We start from the raw sequence: 12346 nt of genomic DNA, 5'->3' as shown, positions 1-12346 counted from the left end.
CTGAAAGCATTTCACTCTATTCTTTTCATACTGTACATTCAATTACACAGGTTCCCTGGTGTTCTTGACATGCAGAGAATATAAGGCTCTAATTCTTGTTTTTCTTCATATAGGTTTGTTCATTCCCTGTCCTAGTAACTTCTAAACAAGACTGTCAAACAATACTGTTTCACTTTATTTCAACTGTGAGCTTTTTAACTATGCATCCAATTCTTTTCTTTTGAAATCTCTTCCCATGCCTTTTTAGTCCCATTTCTGTTGCGTTAAATGTAGGTATTATCTTCGAGACTGCTCCAGAGTCCACTTAAAGCATGGTTGTATGCTCATTTCACAGCTTCAGAAAGATAGGTTTAAGAGAGACTCAGACATTTGCAGAGGGATGTTCCTATGTTTCACTCTCTCGTAACGTGAAATTTGACGACTGCAATATTCTGTTTCCAGCTCGCACATCTGCTAGGATGAACAATTAAAGATGAAAGCAATGTAAATCTTGTAAGTAGGACTTGGTTGACTTCCACAGCGAAGACCTGAGTTCTTACAACTTCCTCTGACATACTGGTCTCTTGGCATGATACCATCCTGTGCGATCGCCAGGGAAAGAAACATCTCCTGTGTATGTTAGTACTTTGTTGACCTCCTACTTAATGCCAACTATTTGTAAAATAATTGTAGTAATTTAATGGTTGTTTAAAAATGTAGTCAGTAATCCACTTGGGAACTGGAGTTGTTAAACTAGTGTTATATCACTTTTTAAACACTGTTGTAGTTTTGATTGGTAAAACTAGTAGTGTTGTTTACTTGCATTCTGTTAGATGAGTCAAAATTTATGGGGAACCTTAGTCACTTTTACTGGACCAACTGATGAAGTTGAAAAAAAAAAAAACCAGGTTTTTTGATCCATCATGTCTATGACATTGCTTGTGTCCAGGAGACTCATGATATCGCATGACATGTCAATGAATAAATTGGATACAAAATCAAGATGGCCTTTATGAAACAGACTAAAAACTAATTAAATGCTAGATTCTTAAGCATGATTACAAACTGGGAATCATTGCTGAAGTTGATTTGTTTCTGCAGAGGTTCCGGAGGACTGGGGCCAAGGCTAAATCCAGCACATCAATGTAAATTCATTACTGATGAAGTGAGTAGGTTAAAAAAGGAAGTTGTAAACTATGAGAGGACTGCTGAGTGATCTGGATTGTTTGGAAAGCTGCATGAAAATGATGTGTATTTCAATAAAGTAGGATAATATATACATAGTGCAAAGATCATTGGCCATGCTGGATATAATAACCTGCCCTAGAGAGCAGCAGTCCTGGAGAGGGCTTGAGGGAGATGAGGTGTACAAGTCAGCATGGCTACTCTGCTGCATTGCAGGGAGACTCATTGGTAAGGAGACTGAATGAAATCCTTGGCTGGTGAAACACTGGGTACCCAGTAAGAAAAGAAATGTGATATAACATTGATTTAGCACTGGCCTGACCTCTGCTGAAAAAATATCTGATGCAGCTATGGTTCACAATTCAAGGAATAAAAAGATTTAATGGGAATGGTTGTAGGGATGGAAAATATGCCTTACACAGAGACTCAAAGAGTGCTATCTAGTTGTCTTTTCCATCACAACCTTAAAGCTACCATCTGGGGAGGAAGAGTTCAATAAAAGTTCAGTAGTTCTATGGACAAATTTGTAATAAAAACAACACTGAGAAGTCAATGCAGAACCAATCAGTATTTTAAAGACAGGCAGAGTTACAGTTTTTTACAAATGGCTATAAGCAATCATTGGAACGTTCCACAATAGCTGTAATAGATCAGCCTTGATTCTTAACTCAAGATTGGTACACTAAGAAAAAAAGGACTATGAACCAGAAGCAAGAATTAATACAGATAAACACTACAGCTTACATAAAGCGCTAGGTTAGAAATCCCAGTGGTCTAGTCTGGTCTTAAACTTTTATAATCATCAACTCCTAATCACCATTTTTCTTTACATGGCCTCTTTGAACTGAGTTTTTGCTTCTTGTTGTTATTTTAACCCCAATGTAATCTCTCTTTTTTTTTTAAATCATCACCTAGACAAAACCATCAAAGCTCTGTATTGTAGAGTTTACAAGCTAGAGCCACTTGGTGCTCTCTCCTCAGCATTGCAATGTCCCTGCCATATAGTTCTTCAGTGGCACCAACTTGCAGAGTGGTAATGTCAGCCGGCAGTTAGGGATGTCAGAAGATATGCAGTAAATGATTGTCACACTCCTCACCCAGACCTGTCATATGGTCCTGGTTTCTGATTGTGTGCAGGATCTTGTCTTGCTGATTTGAGGGAGCCAGGAGGGCTGCTCCATTGCCTTTGTAATTGATGTTCCTCCTTCTATGGACTGGCAACAAAATGGAAAGATGCATGTCAACCAAGGGAAGACCTCTGGGGGAAGAAAGGCATATATATATTTTCATAGACAGGAATTTAAAGTAGAGAAAATCCCTTTCCCCTGCTTTTTTATTTTCCTTTAGTTCTGATCCTGAGAAACAGCTGTGGATGGAAACCAGTAGGGCCTCCATCAGCTGTTGAGCAGGCACCAGCAGGTATTACTGACCTGAGAGTCTCATGGGCCCCAAGTCACCTGGAAACATGTCATGCAGCAGGATCTGCTTTAATATGCAGAAAGATATTGTAAGGAGAGGTGTTGCTGAATATTGATGAAAACACATAACTTAGCTTAAAGAAATAACATATAAAGTTGTTTTTAATAACTGTCTATGCTTAGAACAGGCAACTAGAAGCTGAATTGTATTAGCACAGTCTCTTAATGAGGCTGCAAAGATGTTTTCCTTCTCTACTGTGCTGTTTCTAATGTTTTACCTTTCCCTTGTGTTTGATTTTTTTTCAACATCAGTCATTCATTTACAGCACTTCTGTTGATTTAAATGGGCTTTAGATCAGGCTCCAAGTTACCATTTCCCTTCTGTTTGAATAGGGATTTTCTTTTTCCAGAGGAAGGAAATCAATAATTTCTCATGACAAACCAATGCTCATTTGGATTCACAATCATGCAGTGAGCTCTTCTGTCATTTTCTAAAGCATTTCAGGATAATGGAAGAGTCTCACTCGTGATCTTTGCTGTTTTCCTTTGTTTTCCCAGATTAATTTAAGTTCTGTACTCCATTTGACCATTTCTTGAATAGATTACAGTAAATCTATAATTTTGTTTGTTTTAAAGGCAGTACTAACTTTCCATGCTTTCTGTGCTCCGAGTCTTTCCCAGGGAACTGTTCAGGGATCCATCAAAGGATTAACCTTTGGCATGACAAATTAACAAACAGATCTGTAGGAACAAGCTAAACTATACCTTGACATAAACTTGCCTATTGTATACTGTTCATTTCCACTTGGAGTTTTGGAGATGGCAGATTATTTTTTACAGAGCTGAGTTCCCATGCTCTTAGGTGCTGCCACCTCTGAAATCCCACCAGCACCCTGAATGCTTCCTGTCCTTGGCTGACTCATCACAGGGCATGCCTATGTGCTTTCCTGCCAGTGATTTCCCTGCAAACTCATGTTTGGGGACTGCTCAGGGAGCCAGGACTCCTGCATGTCCCTGCACAGCTGAGCTGCTTGGCAGTGTGGGCTAGTGCTCCGAGCAGAGTGGGGGGCCCTGGGCCTGAGGCTTTCCCTTGACTTTGTCCTAGGTCTGCCTGACCACCTCCCTGGGCTTTGGCTTCTGCAAAAAAGAGGGTGGCAACATGTTGCTGATTGCCCCATGAGTGGCTGGTGCAGGGTGCAAGCTAGATACAGGTGTGCTGTGGGCACTCCCAGCCACTTTGTGTTTGCTGGGCCCAAAAGAGAAGCCACCCGGGGTGCTGGCCCTGGCTGTGTGGGCTTTACCAAAGCGCTTAGCCCTCCTGCCCCTACAGTCACCTGCATATCAGCTCCTGCTCTGTGGGGGGCGGGTGTCTGGCTCCACTCGGGGTTCCCTCCCCAGCCCCATGGGAAGAAGAGCTGGAGCGATTGGGGCAGGCTGGGGGTATGGAGGGGCTGCTGTGGGTGCTGAACTCGGGCTGGTGTGTAGTGTACGGGTGTAAATGGGGGGGGAACTCTGTCGGGAGTGGTGGTGTGAAAGGTGTGTGAGGTGTGTTGGTGGTGTGAGGTGCGGGTGGGGTATGTAGAGGGGGGCGCGAGGGGTCTAGGGGAGGCGTTAGGGGTGTTGCGAGGGCCTTTGGGGCGTGCGGGAGGTTGTGTGGGAGATGCGTGCTGGAGGTGGCAGAAGCGATCCTCCTCGCCCATGATTGGCAGCGCGGCAATCTCTCCTCCCGGCTGGTGCTTTCCCTCCGGCCGCCACTGAATTAGAGACGAGGAGGGGCTGGCAATGCAGAGCTGGCAGCGCGCACATACACGCTCTCTCGCACACACCCGCCGGCACCCTGGAGCAGCCCCCCGCAGCCCGGCCGGTCCCCGCCACCCAGCTCCCCTCCTGCCTCCGCCGCTTTAATTTTTTTTAATTTTAATTTCTCCCCCCCCCCCAATCTTTTGGGCGCTTCCCCGCCGCGCCCGCCCGGCGCCCTCCCCGCGGCGCGGCGGGCTGCCTCCGCGGGCGCGCAGTGCGGGGCCATGCCGGCGGGGCCGCCGCTGCTGCGGGGCGCCCTCCTCCTCCTCCTCTTCCTCGGCGCCCCGGCCCGGGGAGCCGTCTACACCAACCATTTCTTGGTGGAGCTGCGCGGCGGGGGCCAGGCGGAGGCCGAGCGGGTGGCGGCGGAGCACGGCTTCGGTAGGGTGCGGAAGGTAAGCCCCCGCGCAGGCTCGCGGCGATGGGGAGGTGCGCGGAGGCGATTGGTGGCAGTGCCGTGCCGTGCCCTGCCCTTCACGTTGGGCTGAGGGCATGCGGCGTCCGCCCGTGAGCATCCCGGCGGCGCGGGGGTGGCCCCCGGTAGGGTCCTGCCCGCGACTTACGTGGGGAGAAGGGACGGAGCGGGTCGCGTCCTGGCTGTCCCCGCGTTAATAACTCCCCTTTCCGAGGGGATTTTTAGGAGTAGCGGTGCCAAGAGCCGTTGCGAGTGCACTTCGGTAGTGGCCCAAAAGGGTGATTTTCTTGGACTGGAAAGCAGAGGAGTTTCCCACATGGCAGCTCGGTGCCTTTTGACTTGCTGTGTAAACATCCTCCAATTGAGCTCCCATCCTGCGAGCGCAGGAGCGGCTGGGGCCGCCCAGGGCTTCCTGTGCACGGCTGTAATTGAAACTGCTCGGAGCACTTAAAAAAAATAATTAAAGCCGCATCTCTATGCAGAAGCTTGCACGCAATTTGAATGGAAGATTTCATAGGGGTTTTGACACTCAAGTTTGTGAGGCTGGTGGCTTCTTAATATCCCTGTTATTCTCATTGAGAAACAGGATGCCTCCAGGCTGAAGAAGCTGCTTAATATTAAGCATGATAAGCAATCTGTGCTTGTCACTAATGAACGTAAGTTGGGAAACTTCCAAGTGCCATTGGAGGTTGTTTTCTATCCCGAGGTCCCAGGAAATCCGAGGTAGCCACAGTGGCAGGGAGTCTCTTCCTGGCTCCTGGGGAGCCTAGCTCCACTAGAAGTCTCTCGTGTTCAAATAATAATTAGACCACTAACTATTTCAGGGTACAGTCAGATCTAGGGTGAAGACAGGGAGAGGCTAGTAGTGTCCTGGTCAATACAATTCCTGACAGACAATGCCCAGGCAGCACTTGGCTTGGAGGAGTGTGGAGGGAAAAGCAAGCTGTGAGCATTGCTGCTGCTGCTTGTTTGGTTTTATTTTTTTCTTTCCCTGGTAGTTATGCAATGAGAGCCTGATTCTACTTCTAAGGAAATGAATGAGAATGGTACCCTGGCCTTGGATGGGTGAAGTGGCTTAAGACTTTGATTTAAAAAAAAAAACCAAAAACATATGAAGTGAGACTCCCTCCCTCGGGCTGCCTTGTCTCAACTCCAGTGGGAACTCATTAGAGAAACGAGGTCAAGATCATTGTTGCTTTGACCACAGCCAACTCCTGCTGCTGCTAAGATGCTTTTGTTTTGGGCTCACAGCCTTGTCTTGATAGTGACAGAGCTGGGCTGCTGATGCCCTTGGGAAAGGATACATTATGGGGATTAGGTATTATTACATGAAATTTAGATGTGGCTCTTTGGTCAACAGTTTTTCCTTTTTATTCCTTTACTGTTTGTACTCCCTCCCTAGTATCCTGGGGATATCTGACAGATAAGCCGTTATGAGGAGGGCAGGGTACTTTTCTGCATAGCTGAATTTCTTATTACTTTTGTTAGATGCTTTCATATGATCCTGTGACCCACGTGAGGAAGAGACAGGGAGAGAGTGGATTTTGTAGGATGAAGAAATGCGGCTTCAGGGCTGTTAGAATCCTCTCCCCTCCACCATGCCTTTCCCCAGGGTGCTTTGGGCACATTAGGAGACATACAGATTCTTCATGGAACTAAGTCTTGTAGCTCATCTCAGCAGAGAGCTGGAGGGAAGTCCCCCAGGCGTGCGAGGGGAAACTACCTGCTTTCCAGCACATGCCACAGGGGGGGCTGTTCCCGTGGAGTCTCTAGGAGTGTCTCTAGGAATGAAGCCTAGCAGAGCTGTGGCGTGATGTGCGTGTGCTTGCAGGGGCTGGGGGGGCAGATGGTGGCGGTGGCTCCTGTACTGAGCACATTCTGTCCCAAGAGGTTTCTGGGTTACATCATCCCAGTCCCTGAAAAGCTAGAAAGCCTCCCACCCCTCCTCCACAAATGCACGAGGAAATAGAGCTCTACTATCTGCAAGGCAGTAATTTTAGGGAATAGAGAAGTTTGTAGGGTTTGGTATTTAGCTGTCTATGTCGGAGGATAATCCATGAGAGGCTGATAGCAATCTCCGTTCTGCAGGGGAAATCTGTAACGGGGCTTGCGTGGCAATAGTCAGCTGTTAATAAAACTTGTGCCATCTACTCCAGTGTCTCTTCAGTATTGCTGAACTGAAGAGTCTCCTAATCTGTTTTGCTATCATCAGGCTTGTCTAGCATCTCTGCTTACAGTCTGCAGACTCAGCTTTCATGGCAATAACAACAGTGCAGAAAGTTGAACATGGCTGTGTGTGTGTATAGAAACAGAGCTGTTAGTGGTAAACTCTTGGGGGAAAGTACGATGTGTAGATAAGCTGTCTAATGAAACATTCAAAAAATACCAAAAAAACCCCCAAATTATACCACAAGGAGAAGTGATCTTTGCATAATTCAACCACACATACTGTTTGGATAATATAATGAGTTATTTACTTAAACCAAATCCAGTTACCTTTACCCATATTGGAGAAGAGCTGTTGTCTGGAAATAGTCACCTTTATTTCAACACAGGGACTTTTCCTAGTAGGACCACAAGGGTGTTCAGCTTTTTTCTGTGTGTGGATTTAAGACATATATGGGCATGATTTCTTTTATGTGTGCCATGTATCACGGATCTATCTTAACATGACTTTATGAGAGCTGATTTTTAAATTACATATTTTTAGTGCATGTTTTTTCGTAATAACAAACAATCTCTGAGCAAGTGCATATTATATTTACTGAACAGCAGATTTCTGAAGAAATACAAGAGAAAGTACTGCCTTGAGGATTAATGTTATGAACTGTGCAATGCACTTCCTAATTGATTTCTTTGGCCATGCTTCCTACCATCATTCTGAAACCACTGCAAGACTTCAGGTGGGCTAAAATGTGTACTTTAAATTCAGTGCTTGATGATTTGATTAAGAAAGGCTTGATAGTTATGTAAACAGGTGCCTGTGTTTAGATCTAGGATCCTAACATGTTACAGAGTCTCAAAAACACTGGTCAATTTTTCTTTAACTTTCCCTGAATTAATCCCAAATACAGACCTCTTTGTAACTCCGATTGTGCTCTTTGACTTTTTTTTTTAACATTTGCAATTTTTCAATCCATTTGTACCTGCTAAAATTGATTCTATGTACTCCTGGTAAAAGAGAAACTGTGATAAAGCATATTCTTTTCTTAAAATGGTTAGCCTTACCACCTTCAAGCATTCAGGAGTCATGAGGATGCCCCCCTAATAGCTACATGTTAAATTGTGAGAACTGCAAAAGGAACAGCTTTTCCCCCCCCGCCCCTTTATTTTATTTGCCTCCTGGCATGGTTGCCACCAGAATACGTATCTTAATGCAGGCTGAAAAAAGCTGCTTTCTAACCTTGCCTTGCAATTCTTAATTTATTTCGAACAAGGGGAGTTGGAAGAAGCATTTGGAAAGGTCTCCTAATTGGAGATCAGAGTTTAGACATCTCTTTCCATTTCATCAGCAACAATGAGACCGAGACAATCTACAAAATGCCATAGCTAAATATCCCACTTGTGGTAGCACTGAAGTGAAGGGTTTTAAACAGTTAGCATTCAGTGGCCTCAGCTTTTAAAATAAGAACCAAACATAGGTTTCAAAACATGGACAATTTTGTGTTCCACAAAGCTGGTCTGTTTTTTCCTTGATGTATCACCTGATCACCTCTCCCTCTAAATCTTGCAAAACCCAAGGTACCTCTTACAGCTGTGACTTTTCTGCTTCCCGTGTTTGCTTAGGAGGCTGCTGGTTGAGGACCAAGCTTTCTAGAGCTGGCCAGGAATTTCTGGATGAAATGTTGGGAGCTTGGTTTTTTGGGTTTTTTTACATTGCATAAATATGGACTTATCAAAAGCAAAACTTAACATATAAAGAAGCCAGACTGCAGCAGCCCAGTTCTGCATCTAAGAGGCTGGGAGCCTGTGAGCTGGGACTTGATGTGGTGTCAAAGGCAGACCAGGAGGCAGAATAATGGGTTTGCAGCTTTGGGAGCTCTTTGCTGGGATCTTCTTCAGGGATCCTGAAAATTTCATCTTGGGGTCTATATGCTAAAGCCCTGAAAATCCCTTCCTGTGTAGATCAGCCCCTAAATCTGGAGAAGAGGTGTTTGCCTAGCTGGGTATTTAAGGTGTCAGGATATGCTTCTGCGTGGCCAGAATGCACTGTGGTAGACAGATGGGATTCTGTGCACGTAAAAAATGCTGGTTGTGGATGTGGGCCTGCATGTGTGTTCATAGATATGTGTTTATATACATACATATCTTTCTTGTTTCTTTTCCCCTCATACTTATGTAGGTAGCAAAGACAAAGGAAGAAAGGTGAATTCTTAGCCAGGCTCCTCGCAGAGCCTGTGTGCGCATATATATTAACCAGCCAATTTGTGCACATACGTGGTGGTCCATGCTTTGCAGATAAACAAGCCTGTGTTACCTGCACATGTGCTGCTAACCCAAGTGCTCATGGAAGTGTTAGTTCTGGCTAGCTGAAGGCAGCATGGAGGGTGCAGACGTGCTTCAGTGTGGAAACAGATGCTGAAGCGGTGGAGCACCCCATGCAAAGCAGAAGAAGAGAGCCAGGGTCTCCCTGCATGGACCCACTGGAGTTCAAGGACTTGAGATCAAGCCTCAGGCTGCAGTGTTTCCATGCACTAATACATGTTTAATAATTAATTAGCTTTATGTTTTGTGCTGGCCTAGAGGAAAGGATGTTTGTTTGCAAAAGTAATCCTTTATTATGGAAATAGAAAAACCTCTTAGAAACGGAAGGTACAATGTAAGTTTTTTGAGGAAACCAAGAGCTTTAATTTTCGAGATTTCACTCTTGCAATTTTGTATTACTAAGATAAGAAAAAGTAAATTCCATGCAAATGCTAATTGTGCAACTACTGAGATTTCAATAGGTCATCTCACCACAACAAGCAAATGCTTCAGTTTCCAAGAGATAGTCTGAGCTGATGTGTTTAAATTGAGGGGAGGAAGCAATTAAGTAGCAGGAAGAGTTTGATCCTGCTGTGGGAAGGTGCACTGCTGGGTGGTGATGGAGAGCTCCCTTTTCCAGAAAAGCCCTGGAAGAAAGTAACTGGGGAGACACAGGGAGAGCAGCCATCTGCGTTTAGCAGGACCTCTGTGCAGGTGGAATCCAGGTGTACCACTGGGCACATACTAGGAAGTCCCATTTGCTCCTATTTACTCTCAAGAGAAATGTTAGTGGAATTTAATAAGAGTTTTGCTGTGCTGGGAGAGCGTTTGCCTCAGATTTTTTTTTTTCAAAATGATGCTTTTTTTGGTTTGGTTTTTTTTTTTATTTTGCATTCTGCCTTGGATGCAGAAGTAGCCTCAGGAGCAAATGCTATAACTGGCTAACTCAAACAAAAAAAATCTGTTACTTAAATGTACTTGCTTATGCATGTGAAAGCTGTAAACTATGAACAAGAAGAATAATGTAAACCACAGGCTCAAGTACCTCCCTAATCCAGTTTCTGTAGAGCTGCTTCTCTACCAGAGATTCAAACTGACTGCTTGTTGGTGGTGAGTGTTCTGTTTGAGGTATAAAATAATTACCATGTCAGATTTTCATAGCATTTATTATTTGAATGTAAAACAAGAAGGTCAGACTCCCCTACTATAAATCTCTGCTGTAATTGCTCTATTACTGTTTTGAATACATCATGTAGTTCTGTTTCTTGACAAAACATGCACATTAAACCTTACCTTTACAGATAAGTTTTGTTTGCTGAGCTACAGCTCAATAAACACAAAGATACAAAATTCTAGCTATTTATAAAGATGCCTGCATTTATAATTATGTTTATTCCATATTGCTTGAACTTATTGGCGAAATTGAACATGTCATAGAGACCCAGGAAATGTGCTGCGAGTAAATCTTTTTTCACTTGTTTTTTTGATGCTGCAGCCCAGCTGGGGATGTGCAGTTATTTGTTTTCATTTAAATTATATTTAGTTTGCTGGTGTGAAGGAGAAAAGTAGAAAACATACAAAGAAGCATTTGCAGGATGCTGTGATCCCAGCACATCAGAACTGAACATGGTGTGTACTAGCCTATCTCCTGCAGTCTAGCCCTGAGTACCTGCCTGATGAAAGCTTGTTGCGGTGTGGTGTGAAGCTACCAGGGACAGCTTTCCGCTCCAAGAAGTAGTTCCAGGTCTGAGGGGCTTAAGCAGCTGAGGAGCATCAGTGCTCAAAGCATGGATGCTGGTGGGTGCCGCTTGCTCCTTTCTCCACCTTGCCAAAACTAGTGGAGTGGGAACAGCTCGCACAGGCTCCTCTCTGCCAGAGGCTGCCAGCACACCACCAGCCTAGACTGGAGCCAGCCTCCCTGGCCAGATGTTTTAGGATGGCATGACACCACGGAAACCAGAAGTGGCCCCCTGCTCCAGAGAGTACTTGAGAGGTGGGGGAACCACCAGCAGAGCAGCCACAAGTTCTTTGTTGACATTTCGTGGCAGGAAACCACTTGTGGCCCTGTACCATGTCTCCTAACCCTGGTGATGCTCCTTTTCCTACTCTTCTGAAATCCCTTCAAAGTATTGCATGTAGTGACTTCAGCTCCCCAGGTTATTTCTCTCCTTTGTACGCCTCCATGTAGAAGAATCATGATGGTATGTGGAGATTTCTGTGCCATGCAAATGAGGTTCAGGATTTATGCCAGGAGAGGCAGGATTAATGTATAGGAAGCAGATCTCTGGCTTTGTTTCCTTCACTTCAAGTCTGGCAGTTCCTTAGCTATTTCAGACCTGCGCTATGGAATTTATAGTCAAAGGTGTTATTTTAATATCAGCACTAGGTAAACAAAGTTCATTAGTATGGTATCACCATCCTGCTGTCAGTCTGGGATCTCCTTCTGCCCAGATAGCTTTCTTGTAGATGACTTTCAGGCTATTTCTGGACTCCGCAACATACGGATAGATTAATTGCCTGTATGTGTTTGAACTTTGGGATCCCATATGTTGTGGTTCTGTCTGTGGCCCTATTTGAAGCTCTCATTCCTCTGAGTATGTTTTCCGTGTGTTGAGAGCAGTCTGAGAGCCATTTCTAAGAGCCAGTATGGGTATCTGTTGCTATTACCTGGAGCAAAGTTGAATTTGTCCCCAGACCTGAGGTTGCAGAGCTGTGTAGCAAAAGGATAACTGTTTTCGTAACAGTACCTTGTCTTGAAGACTTGGGTTTTGGTATCAGGCCAGATGGACAGATCCTATTGCTGTGCCTACAACCAGACCCAGATGGTTTAGGTTACTACGAATGAGGTAGAACATTTTGTTTCTAGCTTGGGAATCAAATCCAGATCAAAACTCTAGACCAAAATAAATTGTCAATTCACTCCCAGCTCAAAAGCTTCCATTTGAGAACCTGTGGCATCCTTGGCATTTATTAGCAGGCAAATGGTGCCAGAGACTTACTGTGCCGCTAGGCTTGGCTCCTTCAGAAAGGCACTGAGGTGCATTGTGGGGTGCTTGAATTTGTTATCTTTTAGAAGAATCAGCCT

General features: G+C 44.8%; 1 protein-coding gene and 1 long non-coding RNA gene across 2 annotated transcripts in view; one reads left to right on the top strand and one right to left on the bottom strand.

Moving 5' to 3' along the window:
- Positions 1 to 1518: 1518 nt before the first annotated feature.
- LOC138686119 (uncharacterized) lies at positions 1519 to 5792 on the bottom strand. The gene is made up of 3 exons (XR_011325464.1): positions 4946 to 5792; positions 3230 to 3295; positions 1519 to 2378 (listed from the first exon to the last, which is right to left on the bottom strand). It is a non-coding gene; the product is annotated as an uncharacterized lncRNA (long non-coding RNA).
- The window catches only part of PCSK2 (proprotein convertase subtilisin/kexin type 2), a 113446-nt gene continuing 105389 nt past the window's right edge, over positions 4290 to 12346 (top strand). The window contains exon 1 of the mRNA XM_069787527.1: positions 4290 to 4777. Coding sequence (XP_069643628.1) covers positions 4607 to 4777 — 171 coding nt within the window. The 5' untranslated portion in view covers positions 4290 to 4606. The remainder of the gene's footprint in view (positions 4778 to 12346) is intronic.

This window comes from Haliaeetus albicilla, chromosome 7 (assembly GCF_947461875.1).
Source record: "Haliaeetus albicilla chromosome 7, bHalAlb1.1, whole genome shotgun sequence".
Lineage (NCBI taxonomy): Eukaryota > Metazoa > Chordata > Aves > Accipitriformes > Accipitridae > Haliaeetus > Haliaeetus albicilla.
The sequence above is the reverse complement of the archived record's forward strand: the minus strand, read 5'-3'. Positions and strand labels throughout refer to the sequence as shown.